At 50.5% G+C, this 25,576-nt stretch overlaps 2 protein-coding genes across 3 annotated transcripts in view; one reads left to right on the top strand and one right to left on the bottom strand.

Annotated features, from left to right (window-relative positions):
• Positions 1–754: 754 nt before the first annotated feature.
• On the top strand, positions 755–14,782 carry APH1A (aph-1 homolog A, gamma-secretase subunit). Of its 2 annotated transcripts, none has more exons than XM_066609130.1 (7): positions 755–908; positions 1,467–1,637; positions 1,716–1,789; positions 1,866–1,988; positions 3,645–3,772; positions 5,996–6,119; positions 10,368–14,782. In XM_066609130.1, the coding sequence occupies exons 1-7, from the start codon at positions 796–798 to the stop codon at positions 10,376–10,378; spliced, it is 744 nt and encodes a 247-aa protein (XP_066465227.1). In that variant the 5' UTR covers positions 755–795; the 3' UTR covers positions 10,379–14,782. The 2 variants fall into 2 exon arrangements, with proteins under 2 accessions (XP_066465227.1, XP_066465226.1); XM_066609129.1 differs by having other exon boundaries at positions 10,321–14,782.
• Positions 14,783–18,679: 3,897 nt separating this feature from the next.
• CA14 (carbonic anhydrase 14) overlaps positions 18,680–25,576 on the bottom strand; it is a 55,294-nt gene continuing 48,397 nt past the window's right edge. The window contains exons 6-11 of the mRNA XM_066609128.1: positions 25,402–25,468; positions 25,124–25,281; positions 24,895–25,018; positions 23,375–23,392; positions 21,610–21,694; positions 18,680–19,187 (exon numbers count right to left, since the gene is read on the bottom strand). Coding sequence (XP_066465225.1) covers positions 19,130–19,187; positions 21,610–21,694; positions 23,375–23,392; positions 24,895–25,018; positions 25,124–25,281; positions 25,402–25,468 — 510 coding nt within the window. The 3' untranslated portion in view covers positions 18,680–19,129. The remainder of the gene's footprint in view (positions 19,188–21,609; positions 21,695–23,374; positions 23,393–24,894; positions 25,019–25,123; positions 25,282–25,401; positions 25,469–25,576) is intronic.

Raw genomic sequence — 25,576 nt, 5'->3', positions numbered from 1 at the left:
ACACTCCGTTTCTGTCCCCCACCGCTACCGAATGCAGGCAGCCCTTCGGGGAAGGCACTGTGCCACGGACGTTCCTGGTAAGCAAACTTTACTGATTTGCAGGACCTGAGAGGGGGGAGTGGCTGAGCTGTCAACCTGGGTGTATCTTGTCACCACCCACACTTCTGGTGGTGTCAAGATACACTAATACCTGCTCCTGGCTCTGCCTGCAGCTTTTAGTTCTTTGCGTCGCCGCTGTGCTCCTGCGGGATTAAACACGCCCCCAGCCAATCAGCAGCTGGGGGCGTTAGTAGCTATTTCTGACAGCTGTGTTATGTCGCCACCCCTTACTTCCGGTGGCAACATAATACACCAGTCCCTTACATATATGGGAATATGCAGAATATAAAACTCATGCTAATGAAGTAATTATCGATATTGTCCACATTGATTAGATGAGTAATTAACAGGTACTTACATTATACAGGTAGGTCAGCTGATCATTAAGGTGCTGCTTCTGATATGGCAGGTGCGGATGGGGTGAGATGTGGGGTCACTGATCACTTGGTGTAATGAGGGCTTTGCAGGGTCTCTGCTGGTTATGGTATTTACCAAACCCCCCATCCCTCGGGCTCACTACTCTATACACTGCGGAGCCGCTCACCTGCATCCCTCTACAATCCTGCCAGGACAGGACTACATCTCCCGGCATGCTTAGGCATGACGTACGCTACGTCACCACGCAGAGCCGCACTTGCATGTGGGATGTCCTAGCCGGCCTCCGTACAGGAGAGGCGGAAGTGGCGCTCCGTGAAGATGGGGCTGGCCGTCTTTTTCGGTTGCACCTTTGTGGCCTTCGGGCCGGCGCTGTCGCTGTTTATCCTGACGATCGCCGGCGACCCGCTGAGAGTCATCATCCTAGTGGCCGGGTACGGTACTGCAGTTGTCCGCGGGGCTCCCCTTATGCTTTGCTCCCTAGGAGCAGCAGCAGACATAACGTGAAGCCGGGGGTCGCTAACGGGTATTGGGGATTCCCACAGCGGCACAGAGGATGTCAGCAGACGCGAGTTGTATGCATGTGGTGTTAAAGGGCCGTCATGTGATGAGAGGACTGGAGGAGGCTGCAGGTGGGCGGAGCTTACACGGCAGCACAGAGGATTTCAGGAGAGGCTGATCGCTGCGGTGACGTATCGGCTGATCGGGATTGGTTGCGCATGCGTGCGGATTTCAGCGTACGCGCAAAAGGTGAACGCCATCAGAAAGCGGCGTTACAGGCGAAGTATATATAGTATTTTTTTTCTGCGCCTCAGACGGATTCCGCGATCGCCGTCCGCGCGGTAACACCCGCCATTGACAGAAGAACCCTCCTGGATCGCCATATTGTGGCCTATTACAGGCTTTGTCATTCACTGACAGCAAGCAGAGATGCTGAGATTGGTGGGGGGTCCTAAGTGTTCTGTGCGCTGACGTGTGCCCCTCCCCCGCAGCTCCTTCTTCTGGCTGGTGTCGGTCCTCTTCTCCTCGCTGGTCTGGTTCATCTCCGTCCAGGTCAGTAACCGTGACGACGCCGTCCTCCAGTACGGACTGTTAATATTCGGGGCGGCCGTCTCCGTCCTGCTGCAGGAAGCCTTCCGATACGCCTACTACAGGCTGCTCAAGTAAGTGGGAGCGGGAGCGTCACCCCGGGCGCCGTGTAATGTCACCCCGCCCCCCCTGACTCCTCTCTTCTGCCGCAGGAAGGCGGACGAGGGTCTGGCCACCATCAGCGAGGACGGCCGATCTCCCATCTCCATCCAGCAGATGGCGTACGGTGAGTGCCCAGCGCTGTAGGACGGGGGGCCGCCACCCCTGGGTTAGGATCTGACTCTTCCGTCTCGTTCCCGCAGTATCCGGCTTCTCCTTCGGGATCATCAGCGGGGTCTTCTCCGTCATCAACATCCTGGCGGACGCGGTCGGTCCCGGCATCGTGGGCGTCCATGGAGACTCCCAGTATTATTTCCTCACTTCAGGTAAGGTATAGACAGGACTGGGTGCTTAGAGGGGCGGGGTCACGGGGGCAGACTGACGGCGGGGTCGCGGGGGCAGACTGACGGCGGCGGGGTCGCGGGGGCAGACTGACGGCGGCGGGGTCGCGGGGGCAGACTGACGGCGGCGGGGTCGCGGGGGCAGGCTGACGGCGGCGGGGGCAGGCTGACGGCGGTGGGGTCGCGGGGGCAGGCTGACGGCGGTGGGGTCACGGGGGCAGGCTGACGGCGGTGGGGTCACGGGGGCAGGCTGATGGCGGAGGGGCGGGGTCACGGGGGCAGGCTGACGGCGGTGGGGTCACGGGGGCAGGCTGACGGCGGAGGGGCGGGGTCACGGGGGCAGGCTGACGGCGGAGGGGCGGGGGCAGACTGACGGCGGTGGGGTCACGGGGGCAGGCTGACGGCGGAGGGGCGGGGGCAGACTGACGGCGGAGGGGCGGGGGCAGGCTGACGGCGGGGTCGCGGGGGCAGGCTGACGGCGGCTGGGGCAGGCTGACGGCGGCGGGGTCGCGGGGGCAGACTGACGGCGGCGGGGTCGCGGGGGCAGACTGAAGACATAGGGCGTGGTTTTCTTTTAACCCCTTAAGGTCCAAGCGCGGTAAATATACGGTGCTTGGTCCTTGGTCCTGACCTTTAGCAAAAATACATGGTGGAATTAATGCCTCTGCTCCTGCAATCTAGAAGGAGCAGGTCGGGTCTTTGAATATCAGACACAGCCGAGGACCCAGAGGAGAAGGGAGAAGCAGTTTGTACTAAAGTGTAAAAGTGGAAGTGTTACTTCCACTATTCGAGCCAGCGATCACATGACCGCCGGGTGCCCCCTGTTACAGCAGAGCTGTAGGGTCCTAGCGCATCCTGATCAGCTCTGCCAGTGACTATTGGCACTGCAGGGGGATGTTTTCCTTGGGGCTCCTCTGGATGCCCCAGCTACCATGTGAGAGTGTGAAATGTAAACAAACACAATGTTTGTGACCCCCAGAGGTCTTATATGATGCCATGGGGGCACAGATGGGAAACAAAATGGTTACAACAAGAAGTAGAAAACAACCGACCACCGACGCCAACCCGAACCGTCGCCTCAGCGCCCTGTAATCCAAAACTTTACTGATTTCCCATACTCTATCTTAGTGTAAATATACTAATGAATAAAATAAATATACTATAGATTTAAAAAAATTAAGCTTTTTATTCCCAGTTAAACTAAAAACGGAGAAAAAGTCAGTGAAAAAAAAGATATTTAAAAAGAAAAAAACAACCAAAAGCCTTATGTGCAAAAAAAAAACGCAGCAAAACTAATTTTGGTATCTGAAGAAAAAAAAAAAAATAGGGCAGTAAAACCACCAGATGGGCAAAATCCCTATAAAGTGTCTGGTCCTTTTAGGACTGAAATGCCTTGGTCTTTAAGGGGTTAAACCTGCCTCTATATTTTTCTGTCTCTCTCGGGGACTTGAACTTGTGATCACTGGATTGCCTATACCATAATTACTGCACTATATAAACTTTCAGTGTTGCATATTAAGCCTTGCCAGAGGCAGGGCTTAATAGGGATCTGTGCTTGGCAGCCCTGAGGGAGGGGGAGGGGGGGTGACCTGTGCTTTACGGCAGCCTACTGACCTGTGACGTGTCCCCGCTTCCCCGCAGCATTCCTGACCATGGCGATTGTATTCCTGCACACCTTCTGGGGGATCATCTTCTTTGCAGCTTGTGAAAAGCGGAAACCGTTCCACATCGTGGGCGTGGTCGTAAGCCACCTGATCACCTCTGGGTTGGTGAGTCCGGCGCCGTGCCACGCGCTCATGTCTGTTGGTGCACTTAACCCCTTAGTGGCTGGTCTAGTTTGTGCCTTAAGGGCCAAGCGAGGGCACTTTCTACACGGGACGCCCTGTTAGGCACAGATGCCTGTCGGGTCGTCCCAACGATAATCCCTCCGGTGCTTTTACACTGGAACAATCATTGCTCAGGGAATGGGGGTGGAGCAGCCGGAGCTCGTTCCTGACCACCCGCCCCCATTCACAGTAAACAGGCAGTCATTCATAAGGGATACTGCCTGTTTACCCGGCCGATCCGTCGTTCAGTTCTCTGCATGCGGAATCTGAACCATTTATCGACCATGTAAAAGGGCCGCTTCTTATATGCTGTATTCTACTATTCCTGTGACAGCAGCCTATTATACTCTGCCGGAGGCGGGGTCTAATAGGCTGAGTTACATGACAGACGTGGAGGCCTTTGTCATGCATCCGGCTGCCATGGGAATGCATTGGGACCTTGCGATTGCATTGCAGGGTGACAGGTGGAGCCCATGCTGCCTGTCATCTGCTTACCTGCTGCTGTTGCTGTGGATTGTGGCATGTAAGGGGTTAAGCAGTCAGGATCTGAGGGTTCAACGCCCCTGGCAGTTAGAGCAGGAGCCTGGCTGTCAGTAGTCGCCACCTTTAATTGAAAGTGTGAAATCTACTGTGGATCTGCATTAAAATCCATATCAAAATCCACTATATGTGTGAACGTACCCTAAAGGGGGTTTCCCACTAAGAACATCCACAGGATAGCGATAACCGTCTGCTCTCTGGAGGTCCGACTGCTGGGACCACCAGGAACCACATGTAAGCAAGCATTGCTCTATTCACTTCTATGGAATGAAGGGAGAGCCCAGTGCACAGATCTCCCTCCATACTGTAGAAGTGAACAGGGTCGTGGTCGCACATGTGCACCGCCACTACAGTCACACGGTGCACTCGGGTCGTGCCGCCCTTTGTGATCCCTGGGGCCCCCCGTGGTCAGACGCCCGGGTCGTGCCGCCCTTTGTGATCCTTGGGGCCCCCCGTGGTCAGACGCCCGGGTCGTGCTGCCCTTTGTGATCCCTGGGGCCCCCCGTGGTCAGACGCCCGGGTCGTGCTGCCTTTTGTGATCCCTGGGGCCCCCCGTGGTCAGACGCCCGGGTCGTGCCGCCCTTTGGGATCCCTGGGGCCCCCCGTGGTCAGACGCCCGGGTCGTGCCGCCCTTTGGGATCCCTGGGGCCCCCCGTGGTCAGACGCCCGGGTCGTGCCGCCCTTTGGGATCCCTGGGGCCCCCCGTGGTCAGACGCCCGGGTCGTGCCGCCCTTTGGGATCCCTGGGGCCCCCCGTGGTTAGACGCCCGGGTCGTGCCGCCCTTTGGGATCCCTGGGGCCCCCCGTGGTCAGGCGCCCGGGTCGTGCCGCCCTTTGGGATCCCTGGGGCCCCCCGTGGTCAGGCGCCCGGGTCGTGCCGCCCTTTGGGATCCCTGGGGCCCCCCGTGGTCAGGCGCCCGGGTCGTGCCGCCCTTTGGGATCCCTGGGGCCCCCCGTGGTCAGGCGCCCGGGTCGTGCCGCCCTTTGGGATCCCTGGGGCCCCCCGTGGTCAGGCGCCCGGGTCGTGCCGCCCTTTGGGATCCCTGGGGCCCCCCGCGGTCAGACGCCCGGGTCGTGCCGCCCTTTGTGATCCCTGGGGCCCCCCGCGGTCAGACGCCCGGGTCGTGCCGCCCTTTGTGATCCCTGGGGCCCCCCGCGGTCAGACGCCCGAGCCGTGCCGCCCTTGGTGATCCCTGGGGCCCCCCGCGGTCAGACGCCCGAGCCGTGCCGCCCTTGGTGATCCCTGGGGCCCCCCGCGGTCAGACGCCCGAGCCGTGCCGCCCTTGGTGATCCCTGGGGCCCCCCGCGGTCAGACGCCCGAGCCGTGCCGCCCTTGGTGATCCCTGGGGCCCCCCCGCGGTCAGACGCCCGGGTCGTGCCGCCCTTTGTGATCCCTGGGACCCCCCGTGGTCAGACGCCCGGGTCGTGCCGCCGTTCGTGATCCCTGGGGCCCCCCGTGGTCAGACAGCCAGCAATCATACAATTATCTGTTCTCCTGTGGATTGGTGATAAAGGTATTTAGCGGGCCTTTCCCTCCGCAGCGGTGCGGTCAAGGCATGCTGAGATTTGTAGTTCCACAACAGTTTGACACCCCCATGAACTTCACGCTTTTGTCTTCTCCTTCCAGACGTTCCTGAACCCGTGGTACGAGGCCAGCCTGATCCCCATATACATCATCACACTAGGCATGGGGGTCTGGGCCTTCGTGGCTGCCGGAGGCAACCACCACAACATACGCAAATGCCTTGCTTGTAAGTATGGCGCCGCTGGCTGATATATATAGGTGGTATTACAGGTCCTCACAATGTTCAGATCCTGTTTGCTGTCAGTGAATGAAACGTTGTTGTCTGACAACATTCGCTGTGCCGCCACGTTATAGCGGGCGTTATAATGTGTGTATGGGGGGTCTCTGCGCTGGAGAAACGGGACGGAAAGTTATTATCACGGGGGGATTTTTCAGCATTTATTGTCCAGGGTCCCATTAACAGCTTGGTGATGCAGCCCCCCCCCCCCTTTTTTTTCTATATTTTTGGTTTATCCTCCTCTAAAAAAAAAATCCCAGCCCTTTTATTTATCCATAGTCGCGGCAAATTAGGTTTTTTTGGTCCTATTAAATATATTGATACCATTTTCGATGTTAGTGAGAACATTATTGAGGCCTCCTTCACCAGAGCTGTCCAACAAGAAGACGGTTGCCCATAGCAACCAATCACAGCGCAGCTTTCACTTTACCTCAGCAGCATCTTCTGATATAAAGAAGCCCCCAGGCTCGCTCTTGCACCCACTTTGACCCACAGCCGAATCCGACTTTGCGTACCTGTGCCTGTCTTCTTTTTCTGGACAGCGGAAGTGCCGGCCGTCGCACATGCGCAGTACAGTTTTTCGTCCTTTTTTTTTTTTTTAACTCTTGCTTTCCCGCGAAATCCGAGGCTTGTCGATGGAAGCCATCTGCGCGGAATTAACCCTAAAATGGAGCGTGCTGCGATGTGGAATCCAGAAAACATCCGCATGTGTAAATTGAAGTGCGGACGCCCGTGCTTCCCTATGGGCGGCTTGAACTGCAGATCTACCGCGCAGGTGCCCCATGCAGATTTCGCAATTCAAGTCCGCCCGTGGACATGAGGCCGAAGTCTAGCGGCGCTAGGGAGAGCCAAGCGTTACTAAGCGATGCTCATATCAAGGGCTTACCGGTTTGACTGTTGCTATGTCCCCCAAAAGGTGGAGACCGAGCCGTGGACGGCGAACGGACTCGACGGTTTTTAGAACACAACCATTTCTCCAAACCTTTTATGTTCGTGTAGCGACGGGTCAATCTGGTAAGAAATGAAAGCTGCGCTGTGATTGGTTGCTAAGGGTGTTTGAAAAACAATTTATCTTTGCCCACAGCAACCAATCACAGCGCAGCTGTCATTTTACCTCCGCAGTCTGCACACGGCCGGGTCAGATTCCGCGTGCGAACCTGTGCCTGGCTAGATTCCATAACATGACATTGGCGGTATTTCCTGCGGAATCAGGATGCAGCCGGTCCTTAAGAAGTGAAAGCTGGGCTGTGATTGGCTGCTATGATAAATGAAGCCTCGTTAATGTTTAACAGGAAGTCTGTTGCCCGTAGCAACCAATCGGGGCTCAGCTTTCATTTCTTAGACTGCTGAGGTAAAATGAAAGCTGCTCTCTGGTTGCTAGGGGCAACAGTCAGACAGATCAGGCCTGCTGTTTACCTCCGGTCTGGCCCCAACGCTTCCCACAGCTGAGGTTTTGCTACAGATGGGTGCAGTCTCACATGGCGTTGAATGTTCTCATCCAGTGACAGCAAACAGAGGTCTTGGACGGCTGACGAATCCTTCTCCCGATATTCTCTCACAGCTATACGAAGATCTCGGCACAGAAGTAACGCATTAACCCCTTAATGACCTCATTATGACGGCCATTAACTCCTTAGTGACTAGGCGTCATAAATGCAAGTGAAATCCTACTGATTTTGTACGTAAACGGGCAGCGAACGCTCAGATTTCCTGCCCATTGATTTCGGTGGGCTAGTACGGCGCGGTGCGAGGTTTTATCTTTTGCGGTAAGAGTTGACGTTTCTAGTAGTAGCATTTTGAGGTACATGTATACTTTTTGATTGCTTTTTATGGTGTTTTTTCGGGAGGTGAACAAAAAAAAAAACAGTAATTCTGCCATCGGTTTTTAAAACGTATTTTTATCAGCGCTCACCGTAATATTGTCATTACCTGAATCGTCACGGACGCGGTAATATCTATTATGGGGGTTGTTTTCAGCCGTTTTCTTAGTTCCTCAAGAGAAATTGCAGATGCGATTGCTGGATCACCGGATTAGTACACTGCATTACTTATGTACTGCATTGTACTAGGCTTGTGACAGACTCTACTGGAGGCGGGGCTTAATAGGCTGAGTTACATGGCAGACATGGGGGCCTTTGTCATGCATCCCGCTGACATGGGAATCCAGTGGTACCTTGTAATTCGCACTGCAGAGTGCTGATAGGTGGCAGGAGGAGCCCCTCCACCTATCATCAGTCTATGAGAATGGGGGCCTGGTGCACTACTGCTCCAATCGACTTCTCTTCATACAGCACAGGCGTCAGCTGTAACTAGAGATAGCAGGGAGCTGTGCGGGTGTCATGGCAGCCGGGGGCCTTCTGAAAGGCCACAGGGCCACCTTAGCAGACTGCCAATCAAGCCATCCCCATGTGGTGGCTTGAAAGCCTGCCTGCCCGATTGCAGTATGATGTAATGCTGTGGCATTACAACACACTGCAAGAGCGATATCAAAGCATTGCTAGTTGTGGTCCCCTAGGGGAGCTAAAGAAAAAAAAAAAGTCGAAATAAGATCAATAAAGTTTAACTTTTATTACTTTTTGTAAAAAAAAAAAAAAAAAAGTTTAAATCGTCCCCCTTTTGCCATATCTATAATAAAAAGAACACAATCCTAAAACAAGAATACATATTTGGTATTGCCGCATCCGTAAGAGTCCGATCTATCAGAGTAGAGCATTATTTACCGTGTACAGTGAACGTCGTTCGAAAAAAAAAAAAAGTAAAGAGCGCCAGAAATGCACTTTTTCAGTCACCCGGCCTCCCAGAAAAAATACAATAAGAAACGATCAAAAAGTCTTATGGATTCCAAAAAACCCCAACGTAAACTACAATATATTGGAAAACACGAGGCCGCGCACAACTACGTCGATGTAAAAATAAGTCATTGTGCGCAGAAGATGGCGGCAGAAAATAATTGACAAAAATTAAATGTCCTAGAAAAAAAATAATAGTACCAGTTACAGAGTAACAATAGTACAAACCGTACAGGTTCGGTATCGTACCGACCCGTAGAATACAGTGATCAGGTCATTTTTGTTACAGTTTGTGCGCCGTAGAAAGATGGTGGAATGTCGGGGTTTTTTACATTTTACTACACTTAGAATTTTTTACGTTTTTTAGTACATTACATAGCACCATTGAAAACTACAACTCGTCCCGCAAAAAACAAGCCCTCATACAGCAATGCCCATGCATAAATAAAGGAGTTATGATTTTTTTAAAAGGGGGGGAGGAAAAAAGGGTCTGCATCCTTAAGGGGTTAATGGGGTTGCTGGTAGTAGAACAACAAATAAGGAGTACTTACCTCTCAGCTGGGATCAAATGCTGCAGTCCCGCTGCGGTTCTGGCGGTCGTTGTGACAGCTCATCTCACAGGCCGTGGGTTGACCGCTGCAGCGTTGTGTTCCCGAACTCCTAGCATCATGGCGCTCAGAATGTGAGCGGTGGCACTGCAGCGGTCACCTGACTTCCTGTGTCACCTAACGCCTGGACTGCAGCACTGGATCCCAGCGGAGAGGTAAGTACTCCTTAGTTTATTTTACTACAGGCAGCCCTATTAAAGGGATATTCTCCGATACCCGCACAACCCTTGGAGTATTCCGGTAACTTCGTGGGTTTTTTTCAAGTCCATTGTAGGAGTGAAAACTGATAGATCGCTCGGACCCCCACTGATCATGAGGACAGGGGTCCCGGTTCCCTCTCCTCCTCGCTGCAGCCCCAGCAGCCGAGTCTAAAGCGCTTAACTATTTGTCAGCTCCATTAAAATGAATGGATCAGCTTGTGCGTAGCATTCAGTGACATCCCTGCGTAGTACCTTCCCTCCTGTAGTACCTTCCCTCGGTTCTCAGGACAACCAACTAATCTGTCAAGTGGGAAGGGAAACCTGAAAGAACAGGAAGTAATGGGAATACCTCTGTAACCCCTCTGCTGCCTGCTATAAGGAGGATCAATCTGGGTGTTGGGATAGTACACGTTTGGCACCTTCCTGCAGGCAGCATGGGGGTTACTGTATATCCCCTCCCCCTTTCCCCGGCCCCCCTAATTTTGCAGGATCTGCCTGCGCCCGAGCCACTTATGGCTTAATAGGTAAAACAGAAACTGTTTTGTTTCTGCAGGCAAACGGCAAGAGAGTAACCAGGTTATGGTCTATTCTGCTCTTCAGGTGCCCAATGAGGACTGAGGCCCGCTCCGCTGCCGTGCAGCCACCAACGGACATTAACTGAGTCACCATTCAAGTGCTCCTCTCTCCCAGAAGCCGGCCCCCTTTTCTATTCCTCCCTCCCACCCATCCCAAGACGATAAAGACGGACCCGTTCCTCGTACCTTAGGTTTCTTCGGTTGGCCTCCAGCTCCTTTCGTCCTGTGTGCCGGCTCTGGGCCTACTCAGGCTGTGGGGGCAATCTGGAATTGCTCATCATGTATCGACAACCAGTACAAAAAAAAATGGTCAGACTCGCCAGCCCGCGTGCTGCTCTACCGGGATCCTCAACCGGTCTACGGCTTTTGGGGGTTTTTTTCGTTAAGATTCATCCATGACAACTGACGGGGGAAGTAAAGTCAAGAATGGTTTGATCCAAAAAAGGTCTTCGCTTGGTGAAGGAGAATTTTTGGACTTCTTTAGAATTTTTTTTGTTTTTGCAGCATTTTCAGCCCTTTTTTTGTACGCGTTCTTCTATCGGGATTTAACTACTATCACACTTACTGCAGGATGATCTGTCCGCACTGACCTACTAACAGTACTTACCGAACCTCAGAGATGTCAGGATCTTTTATGGTGCCACATCCTCATTTTTTTATTTAATTGACTCTTTAGCTGCTTGATACATTATACATTTTTTTTTTTGGACTCTGCTGTAAATGTCAAAGGGAACCGAGCCCTTTAGACCGCTGCCTACGTAGCCCGGGGTTCCCGTCGCGGTTTCCATAATGTCACGGTTTGAATCTACATAAAATGTTGAGTATTTTTGTAAATACTTTTGTTTTTACTTGTTTTTTTTGTACCAATTTTTGAATTCTTTTCAGTCTTCTCCACTCGCAGCCAAAGTTGTGGCCAAAATTCTACAGCAGTTTAGCTCCTCCCCACTATCAGTCATGTGACTTAGCAGCTGAGCTCCCATAGTGCACTACTTCTTGCTTACAGGAAATGAGCAGAATTTTCGAGGTTAGCTTTAGATAGGACATGAAAATGTTATTGTCCAGTTGTAAGCTATATACGGCCTATCTTTAGGACTGATCGTGAATAGTGGATTGGTCTGGATTCGTCACTCAGGACCCATGCTAATTAGCTGTTTACCAACTGTTTACACTGGTGTAGTGAGCTGATGTATGGAGGAAGCAGACAGCTCCATTCTTACTGCAGTGGCCAGGCTCTGCATTGCAGGCAGTGAAGTGAATGGGAATGTGTCCTGCAATACCGAGCCTGGCCACAACAGTGGCAACGGAGCTGTCTATTTCCTTCACATATCAGCACAGTGCATCTGGGCCAGAGAACAGCTGTTCTGCTGACAGACCCTTGCCAATCTACAATTGATGACCTGTCCTAAGGATAGGCCATGAATAGTTTACAACTGGACAACCCCTTTAACATGTGTTCACACGTTGTGGAAATGCAGCAAAACCGCAGGCTAGAATTGCAGTACAGTTACAGAAGAAAATCCACAGCAGGTTTTTTTTTTTTCGGGATAGGGCATCAATAGTTGATCAGCTGGGGGCTACTGCTTGGGACCCCCGCTGAAAGCTGACTGGGCGCCCGCTGTTATGGCTATTATACACTGGGACATGATGTGGAAGCTGTTGCTCCAACCACTGTGTAGTGGTCAGCACTTGTAACTGCAGGTGCATCTCCCCCATTGATTTTAATGACACACCAGCCTGCAGTTACACTTGCCAGCCACTACATGGGTTGGAGCAGCAGCTCCCACTCTGAACCCCAGTGTTTAGGACAATAACAGTGGGCTCCCGATCAGCTGAGGTCCCAAGCAGCAGCCCCCCGGCCGATCAACTATCCTGAGGGACAGGTCATCACCAGTGTTTAACTCCAAATCAAAAGGATTTATAAAGGTGCTCAATATGATTTAGTAGCTTTTTGATTGGACGTTGATGATTTGTGGAGTTTTCCTTTAATTTCAGCTGCTGTTTGGATTTTGGAGGGTACAACTGGCTAAATGTTCCCAAGTCTAGTTTATTTCTGTACGTGTGTCTGATCTAAGGAGAATTCAGGAAGTAGATCATTCCCTTTGTTGTCCAGGGTTAGAAAAACATGGCCGCTTTCTTCCAAACACAGCGCCACCCTCGTCTATAAGGTTATGTCTGGTATTGCAGCTCAGCTCCATTGAAGTGAATAGAAGCAGAGCTGTAATACCAGACACAGTCCACGGATAAGGGTGGCGCTGTGTTTAGAAGAAAGCGGCCATGTTCCTCTAACCCCGGACAACCCCTTTTAAGACTGTCGAAGTGGCTATTTTGTGGGTTGGAATCTTGTTTTGGGACATCATCGCAGACTTGCTGCCTATCTAATATAATGTCTGCCTCCATAAACATTCTCTACATCCCCAGTGAAGTGAAGAGGAAAGAAGGAGGAGCAAGAAGTGACCTCATCAGGGTTAACTTTGTAGTTTGGGTTTTTTTTTTTGGTTTTTTTTTTGATGCATGGGGGACCATTTGAAAGGATCACATTTAAAGGGGCTGTCCACTAATTGAAGTGATCCGCTAGTCTTGTACAAGCAAAGATGGCCTCACCGCTTCTCTGACTACTTGATGCACATTGTGTATTAGTACGCATCCGTAATCTAAGACACTACGTGCTGCTTTGATTGGCCAGCACTGCCCGCATGAGCTGAATTAGCCAATCAAAGCCGGTGTAATGCCCAGTGTGCAGGGTCTGTCCAGGGCCAGAGGGCCACTTTAAACTAAAAGAATCTCCCAGAAGAGGAGCTGCTTTCTGTTTTTTCTGGATACACGGTTTAACAGTAAGACCCTCCTTCTTGCCCACAGCCACCAATCAGAGCTCAGCTTTCATTTTTCCAGAGCCGGTTTTATGAAATGAAAGCTGAGCTCTGATTGGTCGCTAGGTGTAAAACAAAGACGGTCTTACTGTTAGTTTTAGTAAATGAGTTCTACTGTCATTTAAAGGAGTTCTCTGGACAAATCCTATTGCGGGCCTATCCTCAGTAGTTGATCGCTAGGGATCCAAAGTGAGGAGTCCCCAGCGATCAAGTGATCATGTAGCCCGCTGTCAGTGCAGTGGAGCCAGACGTCATCACCGGCGGACATGGCAGTGTTATAGGAGGCAGCGCTGCCATTGGTTTCAGTGGGGGGGAGGTTCTCTAGGACACTTCTGCCTCCGACCCTGCTGCTCCCGGTGCACTGACCGCACGTTGGGCGATCAGCTGATTGCTGGGGTCCTAAGCGGCAGGTCCCCCTGAGGATGGGGGCAAAGATAGGATTTGCGCCAAAAACGTCTTAACGCTACCCTCTGGTAGGAAAAAATTCAGACTGAGGGCGGAGTTACAGTGCCTACCACTCCCAGTTTTTGGTTTTCCAACATGGGCACCACAATCTATTAACTACCTAATGCAAACTGTGCTATTGTAGCGTGTCAGACTACCAATTCACTACACCTGTTTTCTGATTGGCTAGTGCCGCTCATGTGATCAGTGCTGGCCAATCAGAGTGCAGCATGAAGTACCTTAGACTAGTGATGCATGATGGCAGATTGTGGCAGCATCTTAGCAGACTGAAACCAGAGCAGAAAACTGGTGGCTCCAAGGGACAACTGTGCAGGGGACCGGTGGCAGTTATGTAAAACACCCACTCCCCCTCAATTTTTGCCCCAGGCATGGTTGCTTTAAACTCCGTCCATCCTAATGGTGCTTATGGACAGGGCTTGGCCTAAGTGGACAATCCCTTTTAAAAGGGGTGTTCTGGTTGTAAACTATTGATGGCCTATTCCTAGGTTAAGTCATCAATATTAGACTCGCCAGGGGTCTGCTACGTGGGGCCTCTGCCAATCAGCTGGTTACTAGACCATCCTGCTTATGCACTCAGCTGATATATGCAGGAAGCAGACAGCTCTGTCCCCACTGCGGTGGCCAATCTTGGTATTACAAGGAAAATTCCCATTCATTTCAATAGAAACTAGGACTGCAATACCAAGTCTGGCCACTACAGTAAGAACAGAGCTGTTTCCTTCCTGCAGAATTCAGTTCAGTGCAGAATGCAAAAGCCCACCGAACAGCTGATGGGCAGGAAAACCCCTGTCAGTCTACTACTGATGTGTATAGGGCATCAGCAGTTTATAACCTTGAACCTCTCACCAACCGATGTATTGCAGACGATGTGGGCTGAGCGCAGGCTGCTACGTGGCTGTTGTGGGTTGTGTACTTTTTTTTTTTTCTTTATCATCGTTGAGAAAATCCAAAGAGTTTGTGTTGTAATCCTCGGCAGCCATTATCCGACTATGCATTGCAGGGTCTCCGGCCTCGTCCTGTCAGCAGCGAATGACCATGTACAAAGTGATCACTACTGTTTTTACAGTCCTGCAATACATTTCTCCAATAAAGATGAGTTTCTTGGTTATGTCGGTGTTTATTCATATATGAGCGCCTCCACTGGAGGAGCAAGCGGTGCCCGGGCAGCACTGTACAGGGGGTATACTGCTCAGTTGTAATATCATGCCAGGGATCAGTCATGTAATGACCGAGCTAAGCTAAGCTGTTAGGGGTGGTGACTGTTTACAGAATACTGAGTGCAGCTCTGGAGTACAATACAGGATAAGTAATGTATGTACACAGTAACTCCACCAGCAGAATAGTGAGTGCAGCTCTGGCGTATAATACAGGATGTAACTCAGGATCAGTACAGGATAAGTAATGTATGTACACAGTGACTCCACCAGCAGAATAGTGAGTGCAGCTCTGGGGTATAATACAGGATGTAACTCAGGGTCAGTACAGGATAAGTAATGTATGTACACAGTGACTCCACCAGCAGAATAGTGAGTGCAGCTCTGGAGTATAATACAGGATGTAACTCAGCATCAGTACAGGATAAGTAATGTATGTACACAGTGACTCCACCAGCAGAATAGTGAGTGCAGCTCTGGAGTATAATACAGGATGTAACCCAGGATCAGTACAGGATAAGTAATGTATGTACAGTGACTCCACCAGCAGAATAGTGAGTGCAGCTCTGGAGTATAATACAGTATATAACTCAGCATCAGTACAGGAGAAGTAATGGATGTACACAGTGACTCCTCCAGCAGAATAGTGAGTGCAGCTCTGGAGTATAATACAGGATGTAACTCAGGATCAGTACAGGATAAGTAATGTATGTACACAGTGACTCCACCAGCAGAATAGTGAGTGCAGCTCTGGGGTATAATACAGGATGTAACTCAGGAGCAGTACAGGATAAGTAATGTATGTACACAGTGACTCCACCAGCAGAATAGTGAGTGCAGCTCTGGAGTATAATACAGGATGTAACTCAGGATCAGTACAGGGTAAGTAATGTATGTACACAGTGACTCCACCAGCAGAATAGTGAGTGCAGCTCTGGAGTATAAAGCCCCATTTACAGTGGACGAATGTCAAGCAAACGATGCCCGACACTCTTCCCCACACATACTCCCTCCTGCGCTGTTACACAGGAGCGAGTATCACTGGCTGTCTGACAGAGCGGCCAGCAGGGGGCCGGGGCAGTTGGCGATTTCTCTCCCCACCCTCCCCCGCCCCTCTCCATTCACTGTTCAGTACTGAATGGCTGCTGTTTACACTCATGGCTCAGGATTTTATGCAGCATAAACGATGGCCGATGAGCTGAATGATGAGTGTAAGTAGCAGCCGGTCAGTACTGAACGTCCGCTATGTTACGGAATGGAGAGGGGCGGAGGAGGTCGAGAACAGAAATCTCCACCCATCCCGCTGTGAGCCAACGATACTCCTGTGTAGCAACACGGGAGCGAGTACACGCAGGGACGATTGTCGGGCATTGCTTGCCCAACAGCCGTCCCGTGTAAATGGGGCTTTATATTTCAGAGCTGCCCAGAATCTTGCAGCCCCCCCATAACAAATGTGGAGCGCCCCTTTAATAAATCTGCACATAGTTGTATTTCAGTAGGACTTTACTATTATTACAAAATCATAAGACACAGAAATAACATACAAGTCGCGGACGCACTACACAGTACTAACACAAAACGGGGCCCGCTGTGCTGGCAGACTATGGCTGAGGCATGATGTGCCTCATACATGTATGCCATATTGGAAAATGGCCGACTGCACAGTACGCAGGCCACAAGGCCACTTAACACAAAAAAGTCAAAAATACTATTTTCCAGCATCGGATTTTCTACATATTGCAGAGGCTGCTGGCACATAGTCATATCTCACATAGTGCAGGGAAACCTCGTGGTGACTTGCAGGGGGATTGACGATGGTTTAATGCAAGAGGGAAGCTGAAGGCACTTTTATCCAATAGGCAGCTCTAGATTGGGGGGAGGGATCTGTACAAATGGGGTGTACTGTGGGTATTCTTCTATAGTTTACACTATGTACACTCATCCAGTCTTCCACATGGAGGGGGGGACTAGTCCGAACTCAAATCCCACCAAGATGGATGTCATGCTATCCCAAGGACAGCAGCCACTGGCATGAAACCATACCCCCAGACAGCTACAGAAGGTAGATGTGGTGTGAGGCAGATCTGTTCTGGGTCCTTTTATGATATGTCAGTAGATTGCTATTCAGGGCTGGCCTGTTTGTGATGTATGAGCATTGATTTTGATGATTGTGTTAAAACAAATGCTGCAGTCAGGTACTTACAGCAGCATAGGCAGTACAAGACTCTGCAACCACAACTAAAGGGCCTAGTCCTGTCTTATAGAACTGAAGCTTAAAAGGATTTCTGGGATCTAAAAAGAAAAAAATTAGAGGTAGAGAACATTGTAACAAAAAAGAAATGCGCTATAATCTCCTCCTTAAGTGCCTCCTCTGTGCAGCACAGGAACCCCGGTTGTCATCATTGTACATGTGATCGCTCGCCAATTACAGGCTTCTGCAGTCATCTACCATCCATGGCAAAATCACAGCCACAGCTTCTTCCAGGATCAGTGCAGTGGAGACTGGGGCGGATGCGCTGGACGGGAGGGGCATCTGACCCGGGAGTATGGCTGATTTCTTTATTTTACAATTTTTTCGTGACCCAATTTAGTCCTGGAAGACCCCTTTAATTATTGTATAATATGCAGTTGTGCAGCTTCCTTTATATACTTCAATTCCTCGACATTTTCAGGATCTCTGCTTGCAGTCAGTGAATAGGAACATTTTATTATCACCCAGAGGCCGAAAGTTTTCTGGGAATCTGATACTGATGACCAATCCTCAGGGTAGGTTATCAATATCTGACTGGTGGGGATTCACTATTCAGCTGTTGGAGGAGGCCAAGTCTCTTAGGTGAGCGCTGCAACCTCTTTCCTCCATGTCAGGCACAGTGCTGTACATTGTATAGTGGTGGCGCCTGGTATGGTAACTCAACCTCATTCACTTGAATGGAACTGAGCTGTTCTTTGGCCATGTGATGAATGAATGCAGGCGATATTCACCGGAGTCTCTTCAAACAGCTGATTGGTGGAGATCCAAAGCATATAACGCCCACCAATCAGATATTGATGACCCATGCCAAGAATAAGTCATACCCTTTACATACCATAATATTTCTCACAACTGATGGTTTGTAACAATAGGGGTTGTATACTATTTTTGGGATGGGTCAGTAATATCTGATCGGTGGGCATCCTCTGCTTGGGACCCTGCCAACCAGCTGTTTGAAGAGACTGCGGTCAGCGGGTGAATGCTGCAGCCTCTTCTCAGGCCTGCAGCGTCACATTCATTCATCACATGGCCTGAGAGTAGTTCAGTCCCCTTCAAGTGACTAGGATTGAGCTACCATACCAGGCACCACCACTATACAATGTACAGCACTGCTGAGCACGTGTTGTGCAGTGAAGATGTTGCAGTGCTCATCTTAGCGCCATGGCTTCATCAAACAGGGTCCTGAGTAATGGACCCCCACTAATTGGATATTGCTGACCCATCCTGAAAATAAGTCATCGATATTGCAGTCCCAAAAAAACCCCTTCAGGGTGTGATCATACGGGGCGGAATGTTACCAGTAGAAAATTCCACTAAGTTTTCAGCATCCAGCAATGGTTGCGCTGTCAGCATGCTGCTGGTCGGGCGATGCCACTTCTGTATTACCCGACCAGTGAGTTGGCGCTCACTAGAGGGCGCACTAACAGCGCAAGCATGGCGATGTGAGGCCCTGTATCTGCTGCGGCCTCTGATTGGCTGCAATGGTCAGGTGGTAGCCGTTCCTAAACAAGGACTCGGAGGGCTATGGGAGCCGCAGCGCTGGATCATTGGGTGAATATGGCAGCTTTTATTGTTTTTAGCACAGTTGCTGCCATTTTTTTTTTAAATGGTCCACACCTGGACAACCCCTTTAAGCTTCAGTTAGAGGAGACTGGAGGACCCCTTTAATGTTATAATACAAATGGGAACCTCTAAATTCAGATCTACGTAAGCGGATCCATCCACATATGGCTAAGACTCCAGACCCGGATATGTAGTAGGAAGGATAAGACACTTGGGGCGTGAGGAAGGCGGTGTGCGGGATATGAGGGCGGTCAGCAGGTAGGGGGTCCGGTCATGGTGGTGCCCCCGGAATCTGGGACCGGAATCTGGGACCCCAATGTATTGTTACAAGCTGGTGGCCGGCCATGTAATATTCCGTGTGCAGAACGCCAACAGTTTGCTTTGTAAATGCAGCATTTTCGGGGAAAAAACGTTTCACAGTCTTCACGCTGCTCCGGCGCGGGAGCGCAGCGTCACAGTCTTTTGAAACCTTCATATATTTTCAATGTTAAGCCTTCATAGCCCCGACACGTTCAACGGAACCCAACGTCGGCGCCATGTGTTTCCTGTGGAAGGATACAATAAAGAACCTGTTTATTTTGCAAATGTGAGTGCAATACCAAAAATGGCCTGCAGATGGCGCAAAATGATTAATTTACAATTGAAACCTGTTTGGCGGTATGAGTGTGACATTGGCGTAACCGCAGAGCAGACGGCTAGAGAGATCCTAGCAGCGGAGATATAATCGATGCCATGTAACGTCTCGGAACGGAATACAACATAATGCTTAATGGGCGGAGATTCTCACTAGATTGGTGTAATCTTATTAGAGGAGGTTCTCATTTATAAAGCAAAGGGAAAGTGGATAATTCAGCATAATACGGGACAATCGCTTAAATAGCGACTCCTTTGTATAGTGTTATTACAGTTGCTCCCATTTGCTGGTGCCACTGAGCTGATGCACTGATGTGCCAGAAGTCATGGGATAGCGGTATGTACGTTGATGATTGCCGTTACTACAGGGGACGGTTCAGGACCGCCCACACCTGTATAAGTTGCGCAGTGTTATTCTATGAGTGGCGGTGAACACCAGTCAGCGGACTCATGGGAAGGCGGCATGAATTATCGTTGGAGTTGGAAAGAAGTGTGATGGCGGGTGCCAGACCGGACGAGTCATTTTCGAAGTTGTGCGGGCATTTAATGTTTCTCGGTCCACAGTGTTAATTGTGTTCTAGGAATCCATCATAGAAGGCATTACCACCCGCAGTGGACAGCGCAGTGATCGCCCACGGGTGCTTAATGATCACGATCGGCGGCATCTATCTAGAATTGTCCGTGTGAACAGATAAGTGACTTCAATAGAAATCACATCCACATTTAGTGCAGGAGACCCCACACATATATCCCGCAGGTCTGCGCAGGAGACCCCACACGTATATCCCGCAGGTCTGCGCAGGAGACCCCACACGTATATCCCGCAGGTCTGCGCAGGAGACCCCACACGTATATCCCGCAGGTCTGCGCAGGAGACCACACACGTATATCCCGCAGGTCTGCGCAGGAGACCCCACACGTATATCCCGCAGGTCAGCGCAGGAGACCCCACACGTATATCCCGCAGGTCAGCACAGGAGACCCCACACGTATATCCCGCAGGTCAGCACAGGAGACCCCACACGTATATCCCGCAGGTCAGTGCAGGAGACCACACACGTATATCCGCAGGTCAGTGCAGGAGACCACACACGTTATCCCGCAGGTCTGCGCAGGAGACCCCACACGTATATCCAGCATGTCAGTGCAGGAGACCACACACGTATATCCCGCAGGTCTGCGCAGGAGACCCCACACGTATATCCCGCAGGTCTGCGCAGGAGACCCCACACGTATATCCCGCAGGTCTGTGCAGGAGACCCCACACGTATATCCCGCAGGTCAGTGCAGGAGACCCCACACACGTATATCCCGCAGGTCAGTGTAGAAGCCCCACGTATATATATGCAGGTCAGTGCTGAAGCCCCCCATGTATATCCCGCAGGTCAGTGCAGAAGCCCCCCATGTATATCCCGCAGGTCAGTGCAGAAGCCCCCCACGTATATCCTGCAGGTCAGTGCAGAAGCCCCATACATATATATCCCGCAGGTTGGCGCAGAGCCGTAGCTTCCATGGGTTATGGGGGCAGAAGACCCATCAGAGCGCCTCCTGTTACTCCCACGACACCAGACACAGCGCCCCACCTGGGCTCATGAGGTTTCTAACTGGACCCTAGAAGGCTGGTAACGTGGTTCGATGAGTCACGGTACCAACTATTTCGGGCTGATTGTAGGGTTCATGTGTGGCGCAGGCACAGTTGGCAACACGGCACTGTGAAGGCTGGTGGTGGCTCCATACTGGTGTGGGGTTCTCATGACAAGGTTTGGGCCAACTGGTCTACCTAAACATGTATTTACCGGTGTCTGCTATGTTTCACTGCTTGGTGACCATTTGCAGCCCTTCAAGGACTTTATGTACCACCACAATGATGGGATATTCCAGCAGGATAATGCCCCGTGCCATAGGGCCCAAGTTGTCCAGACCTAGCTGGAGGAGCCTTCTGGAGTGTTCTATGAATGGTGCGGTCGGCATGAGCCCAATCCAGTATTTATGGGATGTGGTGAAGAAGTCTATTCACACCTGAGATCCGGCCACTACCACTACCTAAGAGCTCAACATCCCTCCAGATGTCTTCCATCCACTTGCTGAATGGATGCCATGTCTAGTTTCTGCCCTGCATCCCACATGATATTAGTTTTGTCCCATGACTTTTGGCACGTCAGTATTGAATATGCAGGACTATGTATGCGGATGTACGGATCCAATGACTGGGTACAATACTGCACATGACAAGTAGAGGGGGACATATTCTGACAAGGCCCCCCTTTATGGTTAACATCCCTTTAAGCAGATCCCTCACGTGTTATCAGCATCTGATGTGACAGAAGTCCTTACCTGACTTGTTTGATGACAAAGTACAAAACCATGGAGAGACCCAACAGCCCCAGGAGCGCCCCGAATAGGATGCCGAGGATTTTACCTTTAAGAAAAAGAATATTTTTGCGTTATTTTCCAGTCTTTGCTCTGAGATGGGCCGACATCACTGCGGGATCTGCTCAGCGCCTGGCCATTTCCAATCATGTAATGTCCAGATACCAGCGGCCCCCTAGAGTGATAGGTCTCTGCCCTGTGGATAATAGATCACGGGATCCCCCTCAACTGACCTCATATCCTTTAAAGGGGTTTCCAGAATTAGAAAAACTTGTCTCTTTTCTTCCCAAAACAGCACCACACCTGTCCATGGGATGTCTGTGGTATTGCAGCGAAGCCCCATTCACTTCAGTGGAGGCAAGCTGCAATACAACACATGGCCTGTAGACAGGTGTGGTCCTATTTTGGGAAGAAAGCTGCCATGTTTTCCTAATCCCGGACAACCCCTTTAAGTATACAATCTATGTTGTGTTCTCTCCCTTTAAAGGGGTTGTACCAAAGTAGACGAGTGATAAAAGTCTGATCAGCCACTGATACCCTCACTCAGACCGAGAATGAGGGTCCCCTGTCCCAAACTCTTCCTCACTGTGGGCTTGCGGCAACCCCTCCCCTGCAGTGAGGACTAGATTGAATGCAGTGGCAATCACGCATGGCAGAGCCCCTACATTCATTTTCAGTGGGACCACTGGAGATAGCGTAGGGCTACCGAAATACCTCAGCACTTAAAAAATGAATGGAGGGGTACCGCACATGTGCGACCACCATGCCTTTCTATTAATTATTATTATATATATTATTAAGAGGCGCGTCCTCTCCCCTGAAGCTCCTCAGCACTCATCTTCAGTCTTCTGCCAGCCCTTTCTGGATTAGAGGATCAAAATCCCTGCCTCCAGGAAGGGCTGGCTGTGATTGGTTCACGAACAACGTGGCTCAGCCAATCAGAGCCAACACTTGATGAACCAATCACAGCCATTCATTGAATGGCTGTAATTGGTTCTTTAAACGCTGGCTCTGATTGGCTGAGCATCATGCTCAGAAACTAATCAGAGGCAGAGCTTCCTGGAGGCGGGGATTTTCAAAGTCCTGACCAGGAAGCTCTGCAGTTGAACTTCAAGCAACTGCTGGGGAGCTTCAGGGGACACACGCGGGGAGATGACAGCGCCGGAGTGGTGGAACAACCCATAGGAAAGCATGGGCTCTACATACATGCGATTTGTAGCACTGTCGCATTGCGGCAAAATCGCATGACCAAATGGATGCGGCCTTAATGTGTTAGAAGAGCTATCCGGGTCAGTTCTCATCAATAGTTGATCGGTGGAGGGTCTGGCATTTTGGAACCCCAGTGATCAAGTGTTTTCTGGCCCGCTGTCAGTGTGTATGGAGCTTGTAGCTGACAGCTGTTGCAACAGCCCAAGTTGATAATGCAAGTACAACTCCCACTGAATTCAATGCAATACCAACACGGGCCACTGCAATGTGTATGGCGCTGTCTAACTAACAGCAGGCCAGATAAGAGCAGGCAGACCCCCACCAATCAACTATTGATGAGGATAAGTCATCAGTAGTTCAGACCCACCTTTAAAATGCGCGGGAGAAGAAAAAAACAACCAATTGAGCTGCAAACCAATGCAGGCCATTCCCACCAGTATTAACTGGAACTGTAGATCTCCTCTATAAGCTCACAGGGAACTGGCGGATATGAGACGGTAAGATAAGAAAGGGTTATTACCTGTAGACAAGGCTGGTTCTGGGGAAGAAAGAGAAAAGAATAGTTAAAGCATATAAAACTCCATCAAGCCCCAAATCCCGTCACAAGGAAGTCAGGCCATGTTGTAGTGGCGGTGGCCGCTATGGCTGGACTCACTGGATCATAGATGTGTAGGGACATTGGACTCTGTCACAGGAGAGTTTAGAGAAAGGCAACAAAGTCGTGTACAGGGGGTGAATGAGACCAGATCATCCCTCACCTTCTATCATAACTGGGGCCATAGAGCTATCATACCCTTCCATAGTTGGTGCACATTTATTAAACTCCGTCTTGTAGGTCCGACTCGGGTCTGTATGGATGTTGGGGTCATGATGAATCTTTCAGTTGGAGGTGGATACAAACTAAGTTGTCCCTTTATTAGCACCTGTCCCTTTGACTTTTGGTGCTTCCCTGCATGGAAATTCTCCCCGTGACCCCGGAGTGCAGAATAAAATCACATGGCAGGTTTTCCGTGGATCAGTTTCAGTGTGAATCCACATTAGATGGGAGAAACCAGCGATCCAGGCCAGGACTTCACTGCCAACCGCGTGCGGTGTTCTCATGTAACGGTGTAGAGCAGTGGTGGCGAACCTATGGCACGCGTGCACGCAGAGTCCTCTCTACCGGCACGCGCCGCCATCGGCCGCCCACTACTTGTGAATACCTGCAGGGTCTGCGGCTCCCCTGCCAGCATTCACTCAGCTGCTGTGCTAACAGCGTCGATCCTGGCGCACACTGTGGCGTGATCAGACGGCACTGGAGTATTATGTCACCACCGGAAGTAAGGGATGGCAACATAATACACCTGTCAGAGAACTGGTTCACGCCCCCAGCCCCCAGAATGTTTAGCTTGCAAAAAAGAAGGCTGAGAGGAGACTTAATAGCTGTCTACAAATATCTGAAGGGCTGTCACAGTGCAGAGGGATCAGCCCTATTCTCATCTGCACAAGCAAAGACTAGAAGCAATGGGATGAAACTGAAAGGGAGGAGACACGGATTAGATATTAGACAGTGAGGGTGATCAATGAGTGGAACAGGTTGCCACGGGAGGTGGCGAGTTCTCCTTCAATAGAAGTCTTGAAACAGAGGCTGGACAGACATCTGTCTGGGATGATTTAGTGATCCGGCATTGAGCAGGGAATCGGACCAGATGACCCTGGAGGTCCCCTCCAACTCTACCATTCTATGATTCTAAGCTTCCTGTCCGCAGGGGCCGATATTCCTGCAGAACTATCTCATCATCTCGTGGGATCTATGCCATATATATTTGGACTTGTAGGCATGTAATGGTAGTGATACTGAATCCTATAATAGTGGAACCTTTTATTTGATGACTGAAAGGACCCTGCTTTTCACTAGATGAGGAGGATTCGCAACCTTCTCATAGCTAAGGGTAGAATAAGTTATCATAGCTGACTTTGTAGAGTTGTAGGACTCTACTACAGGTGAGGTGTGTAGACCTTGGATTTGTAATACTATGAGAAGAGAGTAGCCTCACTTACGCATCATAAAGGAGGCATAGACAACCCTCTGGTTCAGCGGCTGAGGATCCCGGACATTATTCTGTAGGACGACTGAGGGGGAACTGGCTTGGGTAGAATAAAGCATCGTCTGGAGCTTCTCCATCTACAAACACACATGAGAGATTCTACATGAAAACTGAAGAAGTTGAAAAAAAATGGTGGCCCATGACAAGGTTTTTTATGGCTAACATGTTAGGACCGCACTCACCTGAGACACCGATATCTGGACTTTGTTGTGGAAGACAGTCCACACCACGCTCTCGTAGCAGGGTGGAGTAGTCAACGAGCCTGCATATCGGAAATAGTGGCCCAAACCCTCCGGAAGCAGGTTTTTGATATTGAATGATGGAATGGATATGCTTTGGTCTGTCGGAGACAAAAACAATACAGCTAGAGAAGAGCGCCTCTCAGTGGTGCAATATGAGGGCTACATCAGTGGTCAAGAAAGAAAACTATTACATGTTTTAGACCAGATTATCTTCTTACCTGCATAGCTGACCTTATCCAGGTAGTTGATGATATTTCCGTAAGCTGCGTTATCCTCACTTCCTGTCTGTATTTTAGGATGAAGACAAGAGATAATGATTCATCAAAGTAGTTTTATTGGGGTTGTCCGGACTTTGGGTGTTTTTTTTTTCTGTAGATGACTGGTGAGGGACCA

The sequence above is a fragment of the Eleutherodactylus coqui genome, chromosome 6 (assembly GCF_035609145.1).
Source record: "Eleutherodactylus coqui strain aEleCoq1 chromosome 6, aEleCoq1.hap1, whole genome shotgun sequence".
Classification (NCBI taxonomy): Eukaryota; Metazoa; Chordata; class Amphibia; order Anura; family Eleutherodactylidae; genus Eleutherodactylus; species Eleutherodactylus coqui.
This window is presented reverse-complemented; position numbering and strand designations above follow the sequence as displayed.